This window comes from Chanodichthys erythropterus, chromosome 4, assembly GCF_024489055.1.
Source record: "Chanodichthys erythropterus isolate Z2021 chromosome 4, ASM2448905v1, whole genome shotgun sequence".
Classification (NCBI taxonomy): domain Eukaryota; kingdom Metazoa; phylum Chordata; class Actinopteri; order Cypriniformes; family Xenocyprididae; genus Chanodichthys; species Chanodichthys erythropterus.
This window is the reverse complement of record NC_090224.1, coordinates 35,047,619-35,073,641: the sequence shown is the minus strand read 5'-3', so window position 1 is coordinate 35,073,641 and position 26,023 is coordinate 35,047,619. Positions and strand designations below refer to the sequence as shown.

At 35.9% G+C, this 26,023-nt stretch overlaps 1 protein-coding gene across 4 annotated transcripts in view; it reads right to left on the bottom strand.

Moving 5' to 3' along the window:
- Positions 1 to 26,023, bottom strand: part of usp24 (ubiquitin specific peptidase 24) — an 83,278-nt gene that overhangs the window by 16,489 nt on the left and 40,766 nt on the right. For 2 of the 4 annotated variants that reach the window (XM_067384819.1, XM_067384821.1), the window contains 30 exons: positions 25,188 to 25,299; positions 24,873 to 24,949; positions 24,629 to 24,769; positions 24,484 to 24,537; positions 24,280 to 24,395; positions 22,724 to 22,790; positions 21,255 to 21,365; positions 20,832 to 20,930; positions 18,265 to 18,315; positions 17,670 to 17,843; positions 16,835 to 16,920; positions 16,215 to 16,323; positions 15,085 to 15,243; positions 13,219 to 13,316; positions 13,006 to 13,101; positions 10,984 to 11,212; positions 10,736 to 10,898; positions 10,263 to 10,418; positions 10,102 to 10,172; positions 9,860 to 10,020; positions 9,592 to 9,653; positions 6,534 to 6,725; positions 6,324 to 6,438; positions 6,099 to 6,243; positions 2,351 to 2,470; positions 1,353 to 1,478; positions 1,042 to 1,140; positions 871 to 953; positions 612 to 753; positions 410 to 529 (listed from right to left, as the gene is read on the bottom strand). In XM_067384819.1, coding sequence (XP_067240920.1) covers positions 410 to 529; positions 612 to 753; positions 871 to 953; positions 1,042 to 1,140; positions 1,353 to 1,478; positions 2,351 to 2,470; positions 6,099 to 6,243; positions 6,324 to 6,438; positions 6,534 to 6,725; positions 9,592 to 9,653; positions 9,860 to 10,020; positions 10,102 to 10,172; positions 10,263 to 10,418; positions 10,736 to 10,898; positions 10,984 to 11,212; positions 13,006 to 13,101; positions 13,219 to 13,316; positions 15,085 to 15,243; positions 16,215 to 16,323; positions 16,835 to 16,920; positions 17,670 to 17,843; positions 18,265 to 18,315; positions 20,832 to 20,930; positions 21,255 to 21,365; positions 22,724 to 22,790; positions 24,280 to 24,395; positions 24,484 to 24,537; positions 24,629 to 24,769; positions 24,873 to 24,949; positions 25,188 to 25,299 — 3,534 coding nt within the window. The remainder of the gene's footprint in view (positions 1 to 409; positions 530 to 611; positions 754 to 870; positions 954 to 1,041; positions 1,141 to 1,352; positions 1,479 to 2,350; positions 2,471 to 6,098; positions 6,244 to 6,323; positions 6,439 to 6,533; positions 6,726 to 9,591; positions 9,654 to 9,859; positions 10,021 to 10,101; positions 10,173 to 10,262; positions 10,419 to 10,735; positions 10,899 to 10,983; positions 11,213 to 13,005; positions 13,102 to 13,218; positions 13,317 to 15,084; positions 15,244 to 16,214; positions 16,324 to 16,834; positions 16,921 to 17,669; positions 17,844 to 18,264; positions 18,316 to 20,831; positions 20,931 to 21,254; positions 21,366 to 22,723; positions 22,791 to 24,279; positions 24,396 to 24,483; positions 24,538 to 24,628; positions 24,770 to 24,872; positions 24,950 to 25,187; positions 25,300 to 26,023) is intronic. The other 2 variants (XM_067384820.1, XM_067384822.1) reach the window with 2 other exon arrangements.

Here is a 26,023-nt window from a genome sequence, read left to right as displayed (position 1 = left end):
TGAGCTTTCAGTAAAATTTAGTTTGGCTGCAGTACCAAAAGTTTTCACTAGATGAAATTCGTCTCCCATTCATCTCTAATGCGCTCATTTTAATCGCGAGGAGCAAAAGTGTGACTTTTTTGTCAGAACCATTTAACTTTTTTCATATCAAGTCCATGATTTTTTTTGTATGTGTTCACATAGCAAATTCCAAAACTTTCCTACCATTCCCTTAAAGTAAAAAAATATATAAAAAAACAGAACATAACATTTTTCAATGAAAAATGACCAAAGTGCACCAGAGGCATAGTTTTGAACAGTAGTGTATAAAGAAATAATCAACAGATTAAATGAATTAATTATTTTCAACTAATTTTAAACTATATGACGTGAACTGGAGCAGAGCTGCTGGTGATGCGTATAATCTTACTCTGATCTGCTCGTCGTATTTGATGGACCGCCCGCTTTCCCAGTCGAAGCCGAATCGCATGAGGTGGATGACCAGCACACTGGGTAGAGACTTTATACAGGTCCGCTTCACAGTGGTTCGCTGCAACACGAAATGTGTGAGCACATATGTATACAGATATTTCACTGCGGTTCTTTATCAACAAGAACAAATCCAACCGTACCTTCTCTTTACATTTCTCGCAGTAATAAGCATTGCTGCCATCCAGGACCTCTCCTCTGACAAACTGATCGAGAGAGATCTCCAGACTCTGACAGGACGTCACCCCCAAGTTCAGAGCCATGAACGTCTCCTCACGCTCATACCTACAAACCGTAACCAAACATGAAGTTAAGCCACAGTTATTAAGAAGACTACTTGAAAAAAACCCAACAGAATATGGGTGTGGGTGAGCAAACATTGACTGCTTCTTTAAGGCTCACCTGTGAGGGCAGTCTTTGCATATCTTCTGATCAGAGAAAATGCCCTGGAAGGTGTTCTTGAAGATCTGCTCTCTACCTATTTTCTATAAGGGAGAAATTAGGGGAATTACAACAACACTTCAGACTGTGGATGTACTCTTGAGTATGCAGGGGACATCATGTGAGCTGTACCTTTAGATGTTCATCAAGCTGATCCACCAGACTGGTGAAGAACTCGTAAGCATCCTGCTGTTCTCGCACATATAATTCCTTATTCCACATCTTAAAGATCTGCATCAAGACAATAACCATGTGATGAGAATGATCAAATACTTGCTCTTAATTCTGATGACTGTCATCAGACTGTGTATAGTATCTAATAAACTACAGATCAAATAGTAGTTTATTATCCACAATGAAAACATTTCAGACGTTTGACAGCATCTATTCCAAACTCAGTTCACAATCACCGTGTGCATGTGGATCATAAAGGTGGATCTCACCTTCCAGAAGTTCTCAGGTACGTAATACTGCAGTTTGCTCTCCATCAGGTGACCAAACAGAGACTGAACCTGACAGAACACACTCTCCTCTGGGTTTTCAGTGTCATCTTCAATTGACAAGACAGCCTACAACAAACACACAAACACACACACACACACACACACACACACACACACACACACACACACACACACACACACACACACACACACACACACACACACACACACACACACACACACACACACACACACACACACACACACACACACAAATGTTAATATTCTTACCAAAACCTATTATGAAGACAAAAAATTTAAATAACTGTTTTCTATATTAATATATTTTAAAATGTCATTTATTCGTCTGATGGTAAAGCTGAATTTTCAGCATCATTACTTCAGTCTTCAGTGTCACATGATCCTTCAGATATCATTCTAATATGATGATATGCTAAGAAACATTTCTCATTATTATCAATGTTGCTGCTTAATATTTTTGTGGGACCCGTGATACTTTTTTTTTGACTCTTTGGTGAATAGAATGTTGGGAGACTGTAAAAGAATTGAAAATGAAATAAAAACTAAACTGAAACTATACATGTATGAAGCAATAAGAAAGAAAACTAAATGGAATTGCATCAAAAATATTTCTAGTCTATACTGGTCTTATTTAATTAATCTGTCAAGTCTGACTACTGATAAATATTGAAGCATTCCCTGCAGTATGTAGTGTTGCTGATGTAGTGTTGCTAAACTAAAACTAAAAAAAACAAGCAAAAGAATTCCAAAAAGAAGCATTTGTCAAGAAAATACAAAGAAATAAAACAATAAAACAAACTATAATAACACATACAAAAAAATTAACCATTGTTTAACCACAATCTGGAGTTAGACAGTAATAAACACTTGCGCAAGTTCACTCCTACTATTAGGTTAGGGCGTCACCTAGTGGAGAGAGATTGTGCTAACTGTACACTAGTGATAATAGAGTTTACCTCAGGCAGACCAGGCTGCATGTAGAGCTGCTGGAACACTGCATTCATATAGCAGGTCGCACCTCCGTTCTTCAGCCCCACAAACCCAGAGACAGAGCGACTGTCTACGGGAGGAAGATACTGACACACACACAATGACAGAAATGAATGCAAGTACATCTGTTGCAGGGCTTCTTATAGCAGAATGGGGCAATTAAAATTCATTCCTTTTTTCTCCAAAGCTCAAGTCAAGTCCTTTTTTTATACAGTTTAGCGCTTTGTACAAAAGCAGGAAAGTAAAGGAAAAGGAAAATAAAAATCAATGCAAACTTCAAATACGAGAAAAATTAAAATTCTGCTGTAAAGCAGCTCTAAAAAGACGATAGTGTCATTATTCAGCTCGAGTCAGTTCCGTGTTATGGTAGCTTGTTTGTGCTATGGAATAAAAAAATTAAAAACATAATTATGACTTTTTATCTCACAATTCTGACCTTTTCCCCTGCAATTATAGGTTTAGATGTAAAGTCAGAATTGGAAGAAATAAAGTCAGAACTGGGAGAAAAAAAGTCAGAATTGGGAGAAATAAAGTCAGAATTGCGTGATATATAGTCAGAATTAGGCATGTGACGGTATAAAATTTTCATGTTGCGATTAATTGATGAAGCTTTTATCACGGTATACGGTATTATCACGATATTACAATTAGTTGCAAAACCATTTTTGTCATAGTTTAACAGGTTTAAGAACTCTTTGTAATAAAACAAAAACAACTCTGACTGAAATTTTCAAACAGATTAAAATACAAAAGAATTAGGCTATAAAGAACAACAGATAACACTTTATTTAATGCATTAACTAAGATTGAGCAATAGCTACATTTGTTACATAAAGTGTTATTTTTTTGTTAATGTTAGTTAGAAACACAACTGATCATTGTTAGTTTTATCTCAGGTCCATTAAATAAGTTATTTTGATTTTAGTAATGTTATTAAACAGTAACTAAGAAATTAACATTAATTAATAATAATTAATACTTTATAAGTATTTTTATTGTCAGTTTAGTGATAATGAATTAACATGTTAACTAATGAAGCTGTATGTTTTCAAAGTTTTACTGAACAATAACAAATAATCAGAACATTTCTAATCATTAGGGCATGTTGTAGTCCAGATTAAAATATAAAAATGTTTAGGTTTGAAAATAATATCCTTTATATTTTTTAAGTCTTTTTTAAGTATTCAGTTTTTGGTGCTGTGATGAACAACACTGAGATTACAAAAAAATGAATGGCTGTTTGAAGCATTTTAAAAACTTCACCAGCGCAGTTACTTTGTTTGCACAGTTTCCGTGGTAACAGCTGCATGCTGCTGTTCCATCAGCGCCCTCTGCTGTCAGAGAGTGAACGCGCACTTTCATTCAGCGCGTCTCCTTCACTCGTTCCGCCATGTGCTTCTCGTGCACGTTGGGATTGTTTACATCTGAGCGCGTGTCATTTTGACGCAGAATATAGCGGTGTTGTGCATTTTATACGATTGATGGGTAAAGTATTCTTAATTGCCTTATAAAAAATTAATAATTGGTAATAAATTATTATTTACGGTATTCTGAAGTGCCTACGATTACAATATCGTGCATATTCATTATCGCGATTTATCGCATTACCGAATATCGGCACAAGTCTAGTCAGCATTGGGAGAAATAAAGTCAGAATTGCGTGAAATAAAGTCAGAATTGGGAGAAATAAAGTCAGAATTGGGAGAAATAAAGTCAGAATTGGGAGAAATAAAGTCAGAATTGGGAGAAATAAAGTCAGAAATGGGAGAAATAAAGTCAGTATTGCGTGAAATAAAGTAAGAATTGAGTATTAAGTCAGAACTGGGAGAAATAAAGTGAGAATTGGCAGAAATAAAGTCAGAATTGGGAGAAATAAAGTCAGAATTGCTAGAAATAAAGTCCGAATTAGGAGAAATAAAGTCAGAATTGCTAGAAATAAAGTCAGAATTGCTAGAAATAAAGTCAGAATTGCTAGAAATAAAGTCAGAATTGGGAGAAATAAAGTCAGAATTGTGTGAAATAAAGTCAGTATTGCGTGAAATAAAGTCAGAATTGAGTATTAAGTCAGAACTGGGAGAAATAAAGTCAGAATTGGGAGAAATAAAGTCAGAATTGGGAGAAATAAAGTCAGAATTGTGTGAAATAAAGTCAGAATTGCGTGAAATAAAGTCAGAATTGAATATTAAGTCAGAATTGCGTATTAAGTTAGAATTGGGAGAAATAAAGTCAGAATTGCGTGATGTAAAGTCAGAATTGGGAGAGATAAAGTCAGAATTGCGTGATGTAAAGTCAGAATTGGGAGAAATAAAGTCAGAATTGGGAGAAATAAAGTCAGAATTGCTAGAAATAAAGTCAGAATTGCTAGAAATAAAGTCAGAATTGGGAGAAATAAAGTCAGAATTGGGAGAAATAAAGTCAGTATTGCGTGAAATAAAGTCAGAATTGAGTATTAAGTCAGAACTGGGAGAAATAAAGTCAGAATTGGGAGAAATAAAGTCAGAATTGCATGATGTAAAGTCAGAATTGTGTGAAATAAAGTCAGAATTGGGAGAAATAAAGTCAGAATTGAATATTAAGTCAGAATTGCGTATTAAGTTAGAATTGGGAGAAATAAAGTCAGAATTGCGTGATGTAAAGTCAGAATTGGGAGAGATAAAGTCAGAATTGCGTGATGTAAAGTCAGAATTGGGAGAAATAAAGTCAGAATTGCTAGAAATAAAGTCAGAATTGCTAGAAATAAAGTCAGAATTGCGTGAAATAAAGTCAGAATTGAGTATTAAGTCAGAATTGGGAGAAATTAAGTCAGAATTGTGTGAAATAAAGTCAGAATTGCGTGAAATAAAGTCAGAATTGAATATTAAGTCAGAATTGCGTATTAAGTTAGAATTGGGAGAAATAAAGTCAGAATTGGGAGAAATAAAGTCAGAATTGTGTGAAATAAAGTCAGAATTGGGAGAAATAAAGTCAGAATTGGGAGAAATAAAGTCAGAATTGTGTGAAATAAAGTCAGAATTGGGAGAAATAAAGTCAGAATTGAATATTAAGTCAGAATTGCGTATTGAGTTAGAATTGGGAGAAATAAAGTCAGAATTGCGTGATGTAAAGTCAGAATTGGGAGAAATAAAGTCAGAATTGCGTGATGTAAAGTCAGAATTGGGAGAAATAAAGTCAGAATTGGGAGAAATAAAGTCAGAATTGCGTGATGTAAAGTCATAATTGTGTGAAATAAAGTCAGAATTGTGTGAAATAAAGTCAGAATTGGGAGAAATAAAGTCAGAATTGAATATTAAGTCAGAATTGCGTATTGAGTTAGAATTGGGAGAAATAAAGTCAGAATTGCGTGATGTAAAGTCATAATTGTGTGAAAAAAAGTCAGAATTGAATATTAAGTCAGAATTGGGAGAAATAAAGTCAGAACTACAAGATATAAAAATTGGGAGATCGCAATTCTGACTTTTTTCTTGCGATTGCAAGTTTATATCTCACAATTCTGACTTTTCCCCCCGCTATTTTAAGTTTAGATGTAAAGCCAGAATTGCGAGATATAAAGATAGAAGCATGTCTCAATTGTGAGATAAAATTCCCCGTTTTATTTTTTTATCCCATGGTGGAAACAAGCTTCCATACAATGTTAATTCAATTCAGTTCAATGGTGTCGATGTTGGAAAATTCATCAAAAGCCAGAAGGACAGCGAGGCTGATGAGGGGACTCACGTCGAACTCTTTGGTGAGGGATGGGTCAGACTGATGGTGCATGGACAGCAGTTCTTTAGTGATGAGTTGCAGGTTAGTTAGAGAGCTGTCAGCCAACATGACCAGCACCTCGTACGCCGCCAGACGACTGCTGACTGTACTGCACCTGAGACACACGCACAAATGCTTAAGGCAATTTGAGCAACTTACAAGTTAATGTGGGTGAATGTATGCCTTTCATCTTACTTTGGGTGAAAGTCGTGGATAGATGCTGTAGTGCTAGATGAGCTGTCACTGTTCAGGATGATTCGAGACGCTCTGAACAGGAAGTCGTCCAACAGCTGCTGGATCAGAGAAGGACCTGCAGCACATTAACATGAAAAAACATTTTACTCCACATCCGAATCTCCATATGCATCAAATCACGCTGTCAAAATAATCGGAAAAGTGGCTGACCAAACTGCTCTTTCTCACTGCCGCAGAGGGACAGCAGGGTTTTAATGAGGCGCAGGTGTCCGGCCAGCAGGATGTTGTCTGCCTCGCTGGTCTCCAGCTCGTTGGTCCAAGTGGGCTCGAAATTATCAAGCCAGCTGATCTCATCCTCCAGCATAGCTGCCGGGCCGATCTGAAGCTGCTCCATTTCTGATGCTGAGAACATGAAACACATGGAGCTGAGCTTTTCCAAAGGATTCAAAAAATCCTTAAGCAGAACTAAAGCAAAAAGTTACATTTGGAGCTTTCCACATACGCTAAAATGAAACAAAACAGGGCTGAGCAAATTGTGAGGGGAGGTGTTTAACATTCTCATCTCAGAAAGCCAAAATAAATATATTTAATGAGCTTGCAATATGAAGTTTGCAATATTTGCAACCTTAGGGCTGGGTAAAAAATAATGATTTCTCAATTTTAATAAATTCTCATTTTTACAAACTGATATCGATTCTTAAATCCTAAGAATCAATTAGTCTATCCTGTTTTCAGTTGATGAATGAACGGAACTTTGTAGCGCGCTTCCCATACAATAAACCACAATAAGTTTTGTGCTTTGTTACTTTTGATATGAAACCAAGTCTCAGATGTCAAATTCTGCCCATTTTATTATGAGAAAATTACTTCACTTTTACCACCAAAAACCATATTAAGTGACCATAAACTTGTTAGTCAGCTAGAAAAATTAACTCGAGGGGAGCATTTTGCTAAATATATGCACCATATTACATACTAATAATTTTTAAAGGTGCCGTAGAATGTGTTTTCAAAAGATATAAGTCTAAGGTGTCCCCTGAATGTGTCTGTGAAGTTTCAGATCAAAATACCCCATAGATTTTTTTTTTTTAATTAATTTTTTTAACTGCCTATTTTGGGGCATCATTAAATATGTGCCGATTCAGGCTGCGGCCCCTTTAAATCCTCTCGCTCTCTCATTTAGAAAGACAATTTACAAATATCACAAAAAATATCATGATATCATGGATCATGTCAGTTATTATTACTGGCTGCGCTTGTCTAATGCCGTGAACATGAGCTGGCATATGCAAATATTGGGGGCGTACATATTAATGATCCCGACTGTTACGTATAACAGTCGGTGTAATGTTGAGATTCATTTTTCAGGTCTTTTAAACAAATGAGATTTATATAAAAAGAAGGAAGCAATGGAGTTTGAGACTAACTGTATGTCATTTCCATGTACTGAACTCTTGTTATTTAACTATGCCAAGATAAATTCAGTTTTAAATTCTAGGGCACCATTAATGTTCTTCAATATTTATTGCATGTTTAAATAAATCTGTCAAGTTTTTATGACAGTCACCATTTAAATGTTTATATTTAAAAAAAAAAATAATTGGAGTAAAAATATAATTATGTAATTGTAAATTAGCATTATAACTTTATTATTATCCTTATGAAAAATTTCCTTTAGTGTAATTTAAGTGCAGTTAATTTTGACCTTCAACATTGCATTAATGTAGTACCAACTAATTCCCATGTATAGTTTACAGCATTAGTTGAATGATTAAATTTTTCCTTGAGAAAATTTGATGTGCTATACTTGATATATCTAAAATAATATCGAATCGCAAGCTTGTGAAACGAAATAGGGCTGGGTATTGACACAAATTTCACGATTCCATTCTATGTAACCTTTTTAACAAAATTATAAATACAGTTTAAAAATTATATTTGTGTGAGAGAGATGCATTAAATTGATCAAAACTGACAGTAAAAACTTTGTTAAACTATTTCTATTCAAAATAAATGCTGTTCATTGAACTTTCTATTCATCAAAGGATCCTGAAAGAAATGTACGGAAGAGGATTAGGGCCAAGCAATAATAAAAAAATAAAACCATCTCGAGATTAAAGTTGTTGAATTTCAAGAAAACAGTCAAAAAAAAATGTTGAGAATAAACTCATTAAATTACGAGAAAAAATTTGTTAGATTATGAGAACAAATTCGTAATTTACTGACTTTTTCCTCGTAATTTAATGACTTTACTCTCAATATTTTATCTCGACTTTCTCGAAATTTAACAACATTTTTCTCGTAATTTATTGACTTTATTCTCAACATTTTATCTCGACTTTTTTCTCTAAATTTAACACGTTTTTTTCTCGTAATTTAACGAGTTTATTCTCAACATTTTATTTTGACTTTTTTCTAGAAATTTAACAACTTTAATCTCGAGATGGTTTTATTTTTTTTTTTTTATTGCCTGGCCCTATAATCCTCTTCCGTAGAAATGTTATCATGGTTTCCACAAAAAAAAAAAGCAGCACAACTGTTTTCAACACTGATAATAATAACTAATGTTTCTTGAGTATCAAATCATCATATTGGAATGATTTCTGAAGGATCATGTGACACTGAAGACTGGAGTAATGATGCTGAAAATTCAGCTTTGATCACAGGAATAAATTACATTTTAAATTGTAATAATATTTCACAATATTACTGTTTTTACTGTATTTAATCAAATAAATGCAGCCTTGGTGAACATTAATTGTATAAATTGTGTAACGGAGAAAGGGTAACAGGGTTGCAAATTTAGCCTAAATCAGTATCGACTAGCCAAATGTTAATTAAGCTCTTGATAAAATTACATTTCCTATAGATTAAACAGTAAATACATATTTGTCTGCATTTTCTAATAACCCAATAACTTGGATAACAGGGTTGAAGAGTGAGACTGATGAATGCAGTCAACACTACAACAGAAAACGGAATCGGTTTCTTTGAATGTTTTCTTCTAATGCTGTACACATGATGTTACTTCATGTGTCACAATTTTAAATTATGTTACATTTTTTTGTAACAGAGGGAAAAATCATGTGGTAACAGGGTTGCAAGTAAAAGTGTGGGAGGAAGCTAAATGTTTTTGGTAATTAGTTAAACATTACAAATAGATTTTTACTACAGTTAACTATGTATTATAACAACAATTATGTGAATAATTATAAAATACATCTTATTTGTGGAATATATTTATATTGAAAATAAAGCAGAAACTCACTGGTCAGGTCATCCAGTAGTTGGCACCTCAGGTCAAAATACTCTGTGCATTGTGAAAGCAACCTAAAAATATGATCATCATTTTAGTAGATATTCATCATTTCACAGCTTTATGAAGTTTACACAATATCTTTAATTGTGGGACTGTTACAGAAACAATCTGTGCTTGATTATTTAATTTCAGCAATTTTGTTTAGGACTCATTTGTCACAAATGGTTAAACTGTTCTCCTAAAAGAGAAGAAATCATGCGTGTTTCGTGTGTCGGACCTTTGGTTAATGCCCCTCATGATGCTGGTAGGAGACCAGAGAGGAAGTTGAGCTGTCAGAACCACCTTCAGCAGGAAGAGGTTGGGCTTCTGAAGATCAGGGTACGCAGATGTGTCTGACTGACTGAGAGTGTACAGCTGATCACACGCCACACGTCGAATCTGTGAAAGGACATCTGGACTCAGAAGTCATTCTTAATAAGACAAGCTTGATTTAGTCAGGACTATAACGCAGGCACTGACCTCTCCACTGGACGAACCCAGCAGAATATCAATGATGAAATCATTCACAGAAGGCAGACTGTAAAATGAAGCTTGAAAAAGAACAAGAAACAAAGTGATTCCCTAAGCGTTTTAATTTTTGCTGACTTTTCTTTAGCATATGAGTGTGCTTTTTTTCTTACATAGCTGTTGAGAGCGTAGCTGAAGGCATGTGACAAGTAATGAGAGCGCTTCTCGTGCGATAATAGTGTCTTTGATGGACACACACAGCTGTTTGACGCATATCCCAGCTTGTAATGTGGTGATCTCTCCCTCACTGCCAGAGCTGCAGTTACTTCCTGCAACACACAAACACACAAGAACAATGAGAGAGATGCAAAGACTGAAAGACAGATGTATACATTACCGGTTAAAAGTTTGGAATAATAACGTTTTTGAAAGAAGTCACTCACCAAGGCTGCATTTATTGGATCAAAAATTGTGAAATATTATTACAATTCATACAATTTAAAAAAAAAAAAAATTATATTTTAAAATGTAATTTATTAAAAAAATCTTATAAATTATAATATTATTTCACAATTGCTGTTTTACTGTATTTTTGACCAAATAAATGCAGCCTTGATGAACACAGGAAAAGAAACTTTGGACTCACCTGTGCTGCTGACCCTGCTGCGTACGCCCAGCGGGAGAAGCGAGTTAGTGGTCTCTCTGATCGGCTGGCTGTTGCCAACTAGATCCAATCGGCCTGCGGCCGCCGCCCAGGTGAGTCTCATGAAACATGCCACTGTGGATGTGAAATCTCCCACCTCCATCGTCTGAAACAACAAACAAGACAAGTCATATATGGCAAGGAAAAAAATCATTTAGAAAACTAAGAGAGCACTGGATGCTCTCACGCACCTGTATGGCGACACGGGCGGCCGGGATGATTTCTTCTACTCTGATGGAGGATCTGTCAGACATGGACACCTGCCTGTAGGAGGATTTTTCCGGAGTTCCACAGACAGAGAGCTGCCGTCCGCTCTGCCGCCCTGCGTTACGGAATGGCCGAGAGGACAGAGTGTCTAGACCGTCCTTGCTCAACTCTTCGTCGAGTATACTAGGCATAGCCTGCCCTACCAGCAGGAACCTACAGGGGGAGACAAAGAGCAAGTACTTAAATAAACGCAAAAGCCAAATGTATACTTCAGCTTTGACATGAACAGTGTATGCGTACAGCCGATACAGTGTGCGTGAACACCGGTATCTGACACAAATGCGCACTAGAAAATTTCATCCTTGTCAAGGGTTTGTGCTATTTCTCTCCATGAGTGATAAAAATGTCTGTGAACTCGTCTAAATTAGAGTTTCAGGAATCTCTTTACCCCCTCACACAAGTGCTTGTCAAGTTTGTTGTTGTTCTGTCTTGTCGGTTTCTTTCACCTTTCAAATTAAGCCATGTCTTCTGAATGAGGTATGCTTTAACCCCTGCTGACTATTTATAAAATTACACCCATTATGTTTGGCTCAAAAATGAGTCATGTTTTCATCTGGATGTAACAGTCTTAGAGTACATTTAAACAACAACAACAACAACAACAACAACAACAACAACAACAACAACAACAACAACAACAACAACAACAACAACAACAACAACAACAACAACAACAACAACAACAACAACAACAATATATTAAAAATAGGGCTGCACAACGATTAATCGCAGTGAATCGTTTGCAAACTAAAAGTCTGTGTTTATGTAATATATGTGTGTGTTCTGTGTATAATAATTATGTATATATAAATACATGCACACACATGTATAAATTTAAAAAATATATACATGTATAAATTTTAAAAATATATACATGTATAAATAAACATACATATTTATATATATTTTAGATTACATATAAATACTTTATATATAAATAAAATTTTTTTCTTAAATATATACATGTATGTGCATGTATTTATATATACATAATTAATATACACAGAACACACATATTACGTAACACAGACTTTTATTTTGAAAACGATTAATAGCAGCCCTAATTAAAAATGTAAATGTTTTTCCTTTGTGCTTTTTGCATAAAGACGGCAACGTTGTCAAAACGATCCCCGTTCACACGGATCTGCGAAAATAACTAAATGCTGTATTCTGCTGCCAGGCCAGCAGATGGCGAGTAGTAGTACAAAGTAGATCACTTTGTAAAGAAACACTTCGCACCTATAGACTGAACACATAATACACATAAGCAAGGTGTCACCATTTTCACAAATTCGTATTTTTGTAGTTTACACAGAGACGATAACAGTGTCATTTTCAAAAACTTGCAATTTGAAAACAGTTTTCAAAAGTTTGTGTTTTCAGGCCCCCAAAACACGTTGTTGTGTAAATGTATGGTAAAAAAAGCATAAAAAAAAAAAAAAAAAAAAAAAAAAAAATGGAGAAATCTACGGTATGTTCTCAAACAGTTTTTATTTTTCATCCATGACAAAAATGGATAAAAAAATTGACAAAAAAGCAATATCAGTATGCTGCCTATCATCTGGAGTGATGTTTTCAGAGAAGCGTACTTGGGGACGTCGATTCACAAGGTAGTCAAAGAAAAACTGCATAAACAGAACAGACCAGAACGCACGAAAGCTGACAATAGAAGCCTATATAGATAAGAGATTGTGCGAAAAGGTTAGAAAGTATCCTCATTTGTACAACTCTAGCATGAAAGAATACAAATATATTTACATGGGTTGAAACTCATGGCGAGAGATTGATCAAAACTGCGTTGAACGCCAGCGTTCGACTGTGCGCGTACGCTAGCGTGTGCGTAAAAAAACGGAGTATACTCAGGGCTAGAGAAAAGAGAGAAAAGTACGACACAAAATAGAAAAATAAGAACGAGAAGACAGCCAGACTGATAAATGAGACTGCACCTGGCCAGCTGCAGGCAGATGGAATAGACTCCCTGTCTGGTCTCGTAGTCCACCTCGGAGGGGATGGAGTCTCTCTGCATGACGTTAACCACCAGACTGAGACAGAGAGAGAGACAACGTGCCGCTGAGATAATTAATGATTAAAATATACAGACACATTTAGACTGCATAATTATCAACATGCAGAGGAAAAGTGGGTAAATAGACGGCTACCTGAGACCTCCTGCTTTGAGGAAGTTCTCACAGAAAGATTTGACACTGGTCTTCGCCATTTCATCATCAGATGTGGGCATCAGCTTGGAGCTCAACACCTAAGAGAACGGATGGAGGTGAGTGCATAAGTGAGAGAGTGTGCTTTTTTCCCTTTACAAGAATTTTTTTCTATATGCTTTGTATAAATATATAATCATAAAAAAAGCTGGATTTTTCCAGTCTTCAGTGTCACATGGTCCTTCAGAAATCATTATAATATTGTGATTTGCAACAGGGCTGAAGATTAAGCTGTTTATCAGTAGGGTCTTAAAAACGTTGGTTTTTAATATTTTAATATTCAACACTATAATGTGTGCAAACACTGAGAGGAATGACTGAACAGTTCAATCCTGCTCTTAAACGCATGACATTGATTCATCCAAATGTTGGACTATTCAAACAAACAGAAAAACAAAGCAATGTTTTGAAAGTGCCACAGAGACACATTCACACTGTTCTGAGTAATCAATCAGCCTATGACACATATCATCTCTGCACATGAAAATGGAGTATTATAACTTAAATGATTAGCTCACTTCAGAATTAAAATTTCCTGATAATTTACTCACCCCCATGTCATCCAAGATGTTTATGTCTTTCTTTCGGCAGTCGAAAAAGAAATGAGGAAATGTTTTTGAGGAAAACATTCCAGGATTTTTCTCCAGATAGTGGACTTCAGTGGGGTTCAACAGATTGAAGGTGCAAATTGTAGTTTCAGTGCAGCTTCAAAGAGCTCTACATGATCCCAGACGAGGAATAAGAGTCTTATCTAGTAAACTGATGTGCCACGCATTACATAATCATGTTGGAAAGGCCACAGGTGATGTAGGCGGAAGTACCGTTCGACAGCATTGTTTTACCTTTACCTTTTTGTAAAAAGCGTTTGACTTAGCGTTTGTCTTTGCACGTTCGCTTTGTAGACACTCAGTACTTTTGCCTGTCACGTCTGACCTTTCCTACGCGATTACATGATGCGTGGCGCTAGTGTTGTCAAAAGTACCGACTTCGGTACCTAGTCGGTACTGAAATTTTAAAAAAGTGACGCTTTGAGCGCTGTTGAGTGGATTCGTAAACATCTCTGATTGGCCGTTGTTTTCACGGCTCATCGGATATGTCTGTGATAGGCTTCAATGATCAACGCTGTAAATAGTCATCAATTAATCTCTTCACTACGCGCTTACACAGATACACACGGGAGCGTTTGAAAGCAGGCGTCTATCGCGGATCGGTCCACTGTTAGACGCCTGCTTTCAATCGCTCGCGCTCCCACTTTCAAAACGCTTTCAAATTTAAACACTTCCGTGAGCTTTCAAATGCTCCCACGCGTTGATCATTGTAGCCAATCACAGGCATATCCGATGAGCAATGGCCAATCAGAGATGTTTATGAATCCGCTCAACAGCGCTCAAAGCGTCACGTTTTTAAAATTTCAGTACCGATAGGTACCGAAGTTGGTACTTTTGACAACACTACGTGGCGCATCACAGAGCAGTGCAAGATGAGCATTTCTGGTTAAAAAGTACATACATTTTTATATTTTTTTAGAAAATGACAAATTGTTTCTCTAGATAAGACTCTTATTCCTCATCTGGGATCATGTAGAGCTCTTTGAAGCTGCACTGAAACTGACATTTGGACCTTCAACCCGTTGAACCCCAGTAAAGTCCACTATATGGAGAAAAATCCTGGAATGTTTTACTCAGAAACCTTAATTTCTTTTCGACTGAAGAAAGAAAGACATAACCATCTTGGATGACATGGGGATTATCAGGAAAATTTAATTCTGAAGTGAACTAATCCTTTAAACATGAGAAATGCATGACAAACCTCCAGGTTATAGAGCACTCTGAATGTAGACATGCCCGGGGCAGAAGACCGAAACAGAGACTCCAGGATAGATGCTGCACTCTGCTGGTGCTGCTGTTTACTGGACAGAGACGGAGACTTCGAGGCCTGAGAACCAGACCCCAGTGTAAACAGAGTTTTCTGATGAGACAGAGAGAGAAGTTATTTACTGTCTGCTAGAGAGCACTGTCTTCTGTGTGCATCCTGCTAAAAACAAAAACACTGTCACATGACTGTTACAGCTCTCATAATGCTGATTCATCCAGCCACTATTTCACCTAAACTACCAGTCATACCTACTCATTCTTTGCTATTACAATGTTCCACATCTGAGAACTCCTCAAAACTATTAAATAATTTCCATAATTATAATCAAGTTATGTATCGAGCACAAAATGTTAAACAAATCAAAGCTACACACTACCAAAGTTTGAGGTCAATACATTTTTTTAAGGAAAATATCAGCAAGGGCACAGGGTAAGTAAATTGATTGATCAAAAGTGACAGTAAAAACATTTATAATGTTAGAAAAGATTTCTATTTTAATTAAATGCTGTTCTTTTGAACTCTCTGTTCATCAAAGTATTCTGGGAAAAAATGTATCACTGTTTCGACAAAAATATTCAGCAGCATAAGAAATGTTTCTTGAGCAGTAAATCAACATCTTAGAATGATTTCTGAAGGATCATGAGACACTGAAGACTGCAGTAATGATGCTGAAAATACAGTTTTGCATCACAGGAATAAATTACATTAAAACAAACTAATAGAAAACAGCTATTTTAAATTATAATAATATTTCACAGTATTACTGTTTTTACTGTATGTTTGATCAAATAAATGCAGCCTTGGCGAGCAGAAGAGACTTCTTTCAAAAAAAAAATAAAATAAAAATAAAATAAATAAAAATCATATCGACCCCAAACTTTTGAATGGTACTGTATATTTGTCTACATATATATATATATATATATATATATATATATATATATATATATATATATATATATATATATATATATAAAAACAATAAAACAGTCATTAGATCAATGCATTTTTAATAACATGAGAAACATTATCCAATTTTATCCAAAGTCATGGAGAGTCATTACCTGGTGACTCCAGACGCTAGACTCTTTTGGCACAAAGTTATCGAGGGCGTCCTGCACCTCGGGGTCAGTCGGGATAAGCAGCAACAACTTCCTCACACGCAAAGTTATTCTGGATAGGAACAAGATGGCCACACAGTCATTACAAGTCAACTGAAATCACAAAATACAATATATGCCAGCAAAGCGAAAGGGTTCATCTATGAAGCGAAATCAACAATACAAGAATAAAGAAAAACAGCATACCGGTTTGAAACAACATGATGCTGAGCAAATAATGACAGAATTTAAAGGGTTAGTTCACCCAAAAATGAAAATAATGTCATTTATTACTCACCCTTATCGTTCTACACCCGTAAGACCTTCATTCATCTTCAGAACATGAACTGATTTAAATATGTTTTTAGTACCTTTATGGATCTTGAGAGAGGAAGTGTCATTGCTGTGAATGGAGGCCTCACTGAGCCATCGGATTTCATCTAAAATATCTTAATTTGTGTTCTGAAGATTAACGAAGGTCTTGCGGGTGTGGAACGACATTACGGGTGAGTAATAAATGACATTATTTAACTAACCCTTCAAATAAATAATAGGATAACTGGCAGTTGGTGTGGGTTGTTTACCTGGGTTCCTCCAAGTTAGCAAGCTGATAAAGCATCTCAAAGACATTACACACCAACGCCATGACCACACCAGGAAGAGATTTCTCCTGCAATCACACACGAGTTTGATAAATACACAACTGTTTTTTTGTTTTTTTAAAGTTTTAAAGAAAGAAATTAATACTTTTATTTGGCAAGAACATATTAAATTGACCAAACATGAAAATACTCAGTTATTGTTGGTCATACAGATAAGAGTAAGACATCATTCAAAACTGGAAAGGGTTTTTTTTTATGTGTAAACTCACAACAAGAAAACATTGTGCCTTTGTAAAATAAAGAAAACAAACAGGATGCGCGTTCTGCCGTCTCAATCTCCCTGAACTGGAGCGTGTCACAAAAATGAACCAAAACTCAATTTATACGTGCCTCACAGACATGAGAAATATATCTATAGAAAGCTTGAAATGTTGAAAATAAATGCTCTCTGTTTATGTAATCCCTATGAAAGGTGCATTTCTCTAAAGGTGTATATTCACTATACTGCAGAGATGAGAGTCAGCATCATCAACTTCATCTTTCCCCTCTGTATATATTTAATATATAATTAAATTAATTATAATTAAATTAATATAAATGTGCAATTAGTTGACTAATGGCTTAAATGAATGACTAATAGTTGGCTAGAAAAATCTTTAGTCTGTGATAGCCCTACTTTTTCCCAAAACATTATAAATCTTACCACCCCCAAAATTTTGCATATGATGTAAACAAGTGTGTACTGGTACCATTAAAGTGTACTTGATCCAATAAGTACCAGCAAAGTGTGAGTTGTCAGATCACTGTGTGTACGTACCTGCTCCAGAGCGTACGCTGAGTTGAAGACCCCGCTGCTGCTGGAGCTGGCCGAGGCCGAGCTGTCCGCTGAACTGCCTGACGGAGTGCCTGTTCCTGAGCTCTTCACTGTCAGACTCTGCTCATCAGAGAAACCCAGCTGATTCAACAGCTTCTGGTCCCGATTCATCGTCAGCTGGAATGCACATTTAACAATTCATTAAATATTTGACAACAAAAAATGAGCACTCTGAAGTTTGAGGGTCTGTTTACACCTGGTCACTTCATGTATTTTCTCTGATTGGAAATCTCTCCGATCGTGAAAAGACCAGGTGTAAATGCCCTCTTTCGAGACAGATTTCAATCTGATCACTCAAACCACTACAGGAGGTGGTCGGAGACGCATTCCAGACAAAACTGATGTAAGTGCATTTAAATTTTACTCCTCCCAAAACGTGTTATAGCCAGATATGACTGCGCTACTGCAACACACATTGCTGCAAAGGAATAGCCGAGTATCTCATCAGCAAGCCGACACGCAAACTGCCACAATTGCAAACGCAGACTCTCAAAACACAATCATTTTTATTAAAAGTAGTGAGACTAAATGATCTTACCAGTGCTGATGCCACTCTCTCTCCTATTGCTGTCTTTGATCTTGAAATTAGCTGATGATAAATAAAATGCAGCTGATATCTGTTGTTTTTGTTGAAGTGAAGTGAACTCCGTTTAAAAGTAAGAATTTATATTCTATTTGCGGACACACATTTTTTGTGGCCAAGTGTAAATGGAGCCGTTTTAACAAATCAGATCAGCTATCCGATCAGACACATGAAGTGACCAGGTGTAAACTGGCCCTTAGACCTCTGCAGGCAGTTACTGGATGATGCTGATCATTTCAAAATTACATTTCCTTGGCCAATAGTGGTATTCTTAACTAAAATAAAAATATTAGATGAAAAACTAAATGAAAATTAGAAATGTTGCCTTAGTAACTAACTGAAATTTAAGTACTAAAATTACTAACTGAAATAAAACTAAAACAAAAATAAATTAAAACTATCTAGAGATATTTTTTAAAAAACAAAACCTAATAACAGTATATAAAAAAATAAAGGTTATTTGAAAATATTAAAGTGCCACTATTATGCTTTTTTTCAGATATTACCTTTCATGAAGTGTGTAATATCGCTGTTTGCGAATGTTCGACTGCCCAATGGCCCGGGGCTAGTGTGAACGATGCTCAGGACAGCAGACGGAACGGTCACTTGCCCGATCGGGCCAGTGCTGTAGGGAGTGCGTTATATATCATTTATGATATCGTAATTGTTGATTTAACGATCTGATATTATCGAGTATGTCCCTCACTTTACAAAAAAACAAACAAAAACACACCCATTGAGTGCACGCATGCACTACGTGACGTATGCTTCTAGAATGCTCCTAGAATTCAAGGGGCAAAAATGCCCCTGTATATATTTCATACTTATATAATTTAATATAGTTAACCAATATTACACAAAGAGCACCGTTTTTCTCCAAATATTAGCATTACAAATGTGATTTTGGTTTTATTCAGCGTACAGTTTAATGAACAAGAACTCAATATCAAGTGTCTTACATTTAAGACACCAAATCGTCTGTTTTTACTGTATTTCGCCAACGAAAATAGTTCAAAAGTCCGCAGAAATGTTTTGCGTCTCTGAGCAACACATCCTGAATGAATCAGCCGTTTGAATGAATCGGTTGAATCTCAATGACTCGCTCATTTACAGTGATTCGCTGCCACCTGCTGGCGGGTTTAATCTTACATTTAAAGTGTCTTCATTTTTTTTTTTTTTTTTTTATAATTTCAAGTAACAGTATTTAACATATTATATTTTTAACATTAAAAACATTTTTATGCATCTGTAACTGCTCTTGACTGATTAACTTTAATAAAGATTAATCTATAGATAAATAGTTATACATTAGATTACAATAAACCTACATGAAAAACTTGAAAAGCACCATTTATTTGATTTATATGTTTGTTCTGTTGTATTTTATTTGTGCTTTTACTTGTAATTTGATTATTTGTTACTATTTTATTACTTACTGTTTATTTGTCAATTCACAATATTTAAAATATAAGTTAATCTAGTAGCTTTCGGTGTCATAAACCTATTTATTGAGGTCAAATGTAACAAAGACAACGAAAACAATAACTACGATTATTTTATAGACCCATTTTCTTGTCTTTTACTTTTATTCATTTTTTGTTGTTGGGCCAGTGAAAATTTTGGCGGGGCAACTAAAAATTTGAACCACTGGCCCGACTGGGCCAGTAGAAAAAATCCTTAGCGTTGAGCCCTGGTAAAAGGTCTGCAAAGTTTCAAAGATCAAAGTGCATGATGAATTTCACAAAAGAAAACCAATTCTGAACTGCCTGAAATGAGTCTAGTAATTCCAGTCTCACTTTCTCCTACTTTGTCTTCCTACTTCCTTCCTACTTAGTATTCTCGTAAAAACAGTCCCTTATGGCTTACGTGAATGTTTGAGCTACAGCAAGAACCAACGAGGTTCGTTCTCGTGTTACGAAGCACGTTTGAGCTTCCGCAAGAAGTTGAGTTTTCGTTTATGTTCACTGATCAATGTATATATGTGAATAAAGGTCTAACTTCAATCTGTTCATCATATAAAGCAATTGAGTCTCTTCAGAAAATTTGGACTAAACCACTCAATTCATATGGATTCATTTTACGATTTCTTTATGAACTTTTTGAAGCATCAAAGTGTTAGTCACGTAGCTGTCAATGGAGGGACAGAAATCTCTCAGATTTCATCAAAAAGATCTTCATTTGTGTTCCGAAGATGAACAAATGTCTTCTGGTTTGGAATGACATGAGGGTGAGTAATTAATGACAAAATTTTCATTTTTGGGTGAACTATCCCTTTAAGAACCTTTAAAATAGCACAATAGGGGCACTTTAATAAACAATAATATTATATAAATACTACTAAAATAACACTAACAATAATTAATATGAATATACAATGTTTATTGTTAACTCTCTGAAGGCTCTGCATGCGATCATAATAGCTGCGGCAGTCTCAAACAGCGTTGGCCTGTGCTGTAGGAGTATTTGGCACCTGTGCACCGCTCGGGTATGACTGTGACGGATCACAGTTAGTTTTGACTCACCATGCTGTCATTGGCAAATATCTGCACATTGTCCACCGGACAGCTGAGCTGCTCAGCAATCTTCCATCTGATGCTGCCTATAGTCTCGTTGCTGTGGGCCTGCACACATTCACATGTACACAAACACATAAGGGCCATTTTGATTCATCCATTCAAATAAGGCAAAGCAAATGCCAGTCAGTTGAGTCTACAGAGTGAATGATCATACAACAGACCTCTGTGTTTGTGAATATCACATTCGGTGTCTCATGCCGAACGTCCACCTGCCATCTATCAATGTTCTTCTATTCTCCAAATAGGGAGAATGTTTGTCTAGCCTTTATATCAACCCTGCTTACGATCTGTCGTGAGTGTGTGCGTCTGTGTTGCGAGTGCCAGAAGGAAAGGGAGTTTTGTCTCCAGAAAGTGTGTGTGTGGTGTTACCTCCAAGGTGAATGTGTCTTTGGTAGATTCATAAGTGATGTGAAGTGTAACAGGATGGCCGTGGAAAGACGCTCCATGAGGTAGAATAGTTCGAGGAACAGAATACAGGTCCTGAAACAGATCCAGCAGTTCAATGTGAGTCACTCTGACCCAGAAACACATTTTACAATTCAAACCAGTGTGAATGTATAACAATTTAAATGTTGACTGCCATAAAAACTTTACTATTCCAAACAATTATTTTCAGAAATTATAAGATTTATTCAAAGATAAACTGCGGTTCAGAAGTTTAGGGTCAGTAAATCCTTTATTTTAAAAAAGAAATTAATTATTTTGTTCAACAAGAAAGCATTATTTTGATCAAAAGTGACAATAAAGACATGTAATCTTCTATTTCAAATAAATGTAGATCTTTTAAACTTTCTAGTTAAAGAATCCAGAAAAAAAAGAAGTATCACGGATTCCACAAGGCAGCTGTTTTCAACATTGATAATAATCATAAATATTCCTTGAGCAGCAATTTACCACATTAGAATGATTTCTGAAGGATCATGTGACACTGAAGACTGGAGTAATGATGCTGAAAATTCAGCTTTGATCACAGGAATAAATGACATTTTATAATATATTCAAATAGAAAAAAAGTTGTTTTAAATTGTAACAACATTTCGCAATATTACTCTTTTTTTTTATCAAATAAATGCAACCTTAGTACGCATAAGAAATTTCTTTCAAAAAATAGTGGATAATATATAATTATATAATATAATATAAAATATTATTATAATATATCAAATATATTATTATGAATAAAACAAAAGCTACTGGACCACTTTCCTGACATAAATTTAACATTAGATGCTCTTTCATATCTTGCAGCAATAAACTTGTCATTTCAAATCAATTTTCCATGAATAAGCATCTCAATGAATGGGGTAATGAATGCCAGAAATGAACTACTGAGCTTAATTTTACATGATTTACTCAAATTCACACATTTGACAAAAGTGCTACAGTCCAAAAGCACTCGAACGTCTGTCAATAACCGACCAATTAGTATCTGTTAGACTGAACGGGTGTCAAAATGTCTGCCACACAGGAATCAACACCGTATCGGATCACTGTGTCCTGGGATGATTATTCCTGAATGCGCTAAATGGGGTGACACTCTATGCCAGATTTCAGTACAGAATTAAACAGCTGGAGAAACGGAGAGACGGTGAATATTGCAGTCAACCATCATTCTACAGCTGCAAGTCTGAACACTATCTAACACGTTAAGAGAATTAATTAGCCAAGTCTGTCGTTCAATGACGTTGTCTGACTTCTACAGCTTGCTGGTTTCTTTGCAGAGAATGACTGGCGCTTTCAAACAGAGCAACACTCATAGGAGCTAATAAAGTTTTGCACTCATACGTGTGTGTAACATGAGTGTATATGTCCCAGTGTGTGTGTGTGTCAATTCTCACCTCTATTGTGATGACGTAGCGCTCTGCCAACAACAGAAGTCTCTCAATGATCACTAGTTTACTGGACCTAAGGACAGATGATTATGAATTTCAATGGGTTAAATTTAATGTCAATCTTGATATCAAATGATATCAGAACAACTTTCAGATCAGTTAAGACTTTAATGTTGCACCATGCATTAATGACAAGCTGAATGTGAGATATGAATTGTTCAAAACAAAAAAAAAACAAAAATAATACACCAAACCAAACAAAAAACAAACAAAAACCACAATAAAATCAAATACAAAAAAAAAAAGAAAACAAAAGAGTATTTGCGATTTTGCAAAGGTATGTTATTCTACCTATTAGTAATCAAAAAAACATTTTTTCTTAACTGAACTGACTGTTTTTTTTTTTGTTTTTTTTTTACAATTATGCTACTATAATGTTTCTTTTCAATGTGTCTCTCAAAATATTTTGTATTACTATAATTCTTATATTATAATTACTACAATATTTCTATTAGTTTATTATTGTATAGTTAAATGTGTCTGCTCCAGCTTTGGTACAATTCTGCTTGTGTTTTTGCTCTGGACTCTTAAAGGGAACCTATTATGCACCTTTTTACAAGATGTAATATAAGTCTCAGGAGTCCCCAGAATGTACCCACAGATCATTTATTATACCATGTTGTAAATGCCAATTTTTGAGTGGAAGGAAAAACATGCTGTTTTCATGTATCTTTAAATGCAAATGAGCTGCTGTTCCCCGCCCCGTTTTCTAGAAGAGGGCGGAGCCTGTACAACTCGTGCCTCGAATACTCTGCCAAAAACTAACAAAACATCTGTTTGGTTTTGATTATCATCTCTATCGTGGTCACAGTCATGTGATACTGCAGTTCTTCGTAACCATGAAAGTTAATTATTTGCATGTGTTTAAACAGTTTAAACTTCTGATATATGGTTTTCACATCTGAAGCTGCCTGTCAGACGGCACGTCATCTGAGTATTAAACTAAGTTCTCTTACATGTCTTATTGGCACTCAAACTGTCAAATACACACAAAGTTCACAAACGGTTAAGTCTGTGAACGTAAACAACAGGGAAAGAAATCACATGTGTATATTAGATCTGTGTATTAAAGTGACAGCAGCGTAATATACAGTACCTACTGCTGTATCTGCTGTTAATATGAAACAACAACAAAAGAAAATCACTCACTGCTCTTGACTGAATAATTTTAGTAGCTTTAATAAGAATACATTTCTGGCTTGAATGCTGCTGTTAAATGCTCAGGCGAGGAGATAAACATGGCGGACTGTGTACAGCTCACTGAGGAGAGGAGCTAATCTAATAAGGCATTATATCTAATTCCATCACCAGTGGTGGGCGGGGCTCTTACGTAAGAGTAGGGGGAAATCTAGAACCGCTCATTCGGAGAGACTGTTTATGATTTATTGTGATTATATTGGATTTTTACCATTATAGGCTGGTTGTTTCCACACACTATGGACACACATCTGTGTTGATCTCATGAATCTGAAAGCTGCTCAACTAAAAACTAGCCCTCATACCTAGATGGAGATTGCACTGATGTGGCGACTGTTGGCATAGCAGTGGCTGTCAGCATCTTGGTTGCCCGGGTAACAGCATGTGTGAGGGTCGGGCCGCCCAGCGCAGAGCTAGCAGCCTGTGTGTGATATAAGGATGAGATTTTTATCACAATTATCATCACAAGGGAAGAGGGAGAAAGTGTCATTTCTCACTGTTACACACACCTCCAATCTCTTATAGCAGTCAGCAATGAATTTCTTATGTAGAGATACTGAGTCCTGTAAAAATACACACACAATAAAAGGTTTATTAAAAGAGAATTATGGAGAAACTATGTGCACTGATTACTGAAAAATCAGGGTTTCTGACCTTCTTCATTTTAGGGTTGAGGTTTATGTAGCTGTAGGTAATGATGAGCTGTATGGCTTCGTTTGCGATGTCCTCGTCTGGAGATTCCATCGCAATTCTCCAGATGAAGTCCATCCCAGCCAGATCCAATCGCTCCACACACTGAGAAAATCAATTATATTATATATATATATTTGCCAGGCTAGACATTAACTGCTGGATTTGCCCTATCAATTTTACAGAGAACAAGCAGGGAATCTCATACCAGCTGTGTTCCCTGCCGTTTGAGACGATGGTCACTGAGGTTTACATTCTCAAAGAAGGTCTTGAAGAGGTTAAACCCTGTAAGACATTGATGAAACCCAGAGAAAACTCACATACTCATAGTACCACTTCATGCAAGTCCACCGCATGATGCTAATGAGGGCATTTTTCTGCCAGGGTAAAATTAGCACAGTAACCACAGTGGTTTCCTGCAGATGCACAGGATGCAATACCTCAAGGTGCTATACTTACTTAATGTGGAATTGCTGCGGTTTTAAGTGGAAGTGGTGAGTGATATCTGTGGCTGAAATCTTACCATTCATAGTGATCTCATAAGGCTCCAGTTTGAGGATCTTCTCTTTAAAGAGCTGCTGTTGAACGTCACTCTCTAGATCATGCTGTCCCTTAGTGAACCATTCGAAACACATCTACAGCAGGGAGACGAACACCATCAAAACTACTACACAATTTGGTAAAATGCAACAATTTCTACTAGGGATGCACCGATACCGATATCATTATTGGTTCCAGGCTCGAAACTGCGCTCGTCTACTTGTATTTATTAAAATGCACTTCAATGAACAAATTCCCACAAAATTATGTCAAAATGCCGTATAGGTGAGTAACCTTTTGAAACATAGTCAGTTATGTTTTAAGTGAACGTAAACAGTTGAGAAAAAAAGGCGTGTGTAACAGTATGTTGGATAAGTGCAGCTCTTAAAGTGACAGCAGCCTAATAAACCTACTGCTGTCTTTGTCCTCAATGTTAATCTAACAGGAAAAGACAAAGAGAAAATCACTCACTGCTCTTAACTGCTTGAGCTCTGCTGGAGCAGCTCTAAATATTCACTGTGCTATTAAATTAAAGATAAAATATGATACAGCAATAATATGAACTGTAACCATAGCTTCTACAATTCATTTTAACAGGCTTAATTAGACATGAATTAGGCATTTGCTAAGCCAACTAAATGGATTCATATTCTTTTGCTTTGTCTGCCCAATATTTTTGAAATCAAAAATGCAATTAAAATACACGTATCGGCACTCGGTATCGGCAAGTACTAAAAATATCGGACACGTTCTGGAAAAAGTGATATCGGTACATCCCTAATTTCTACACTACAGAACTGAAAAGCCATTAAACATATT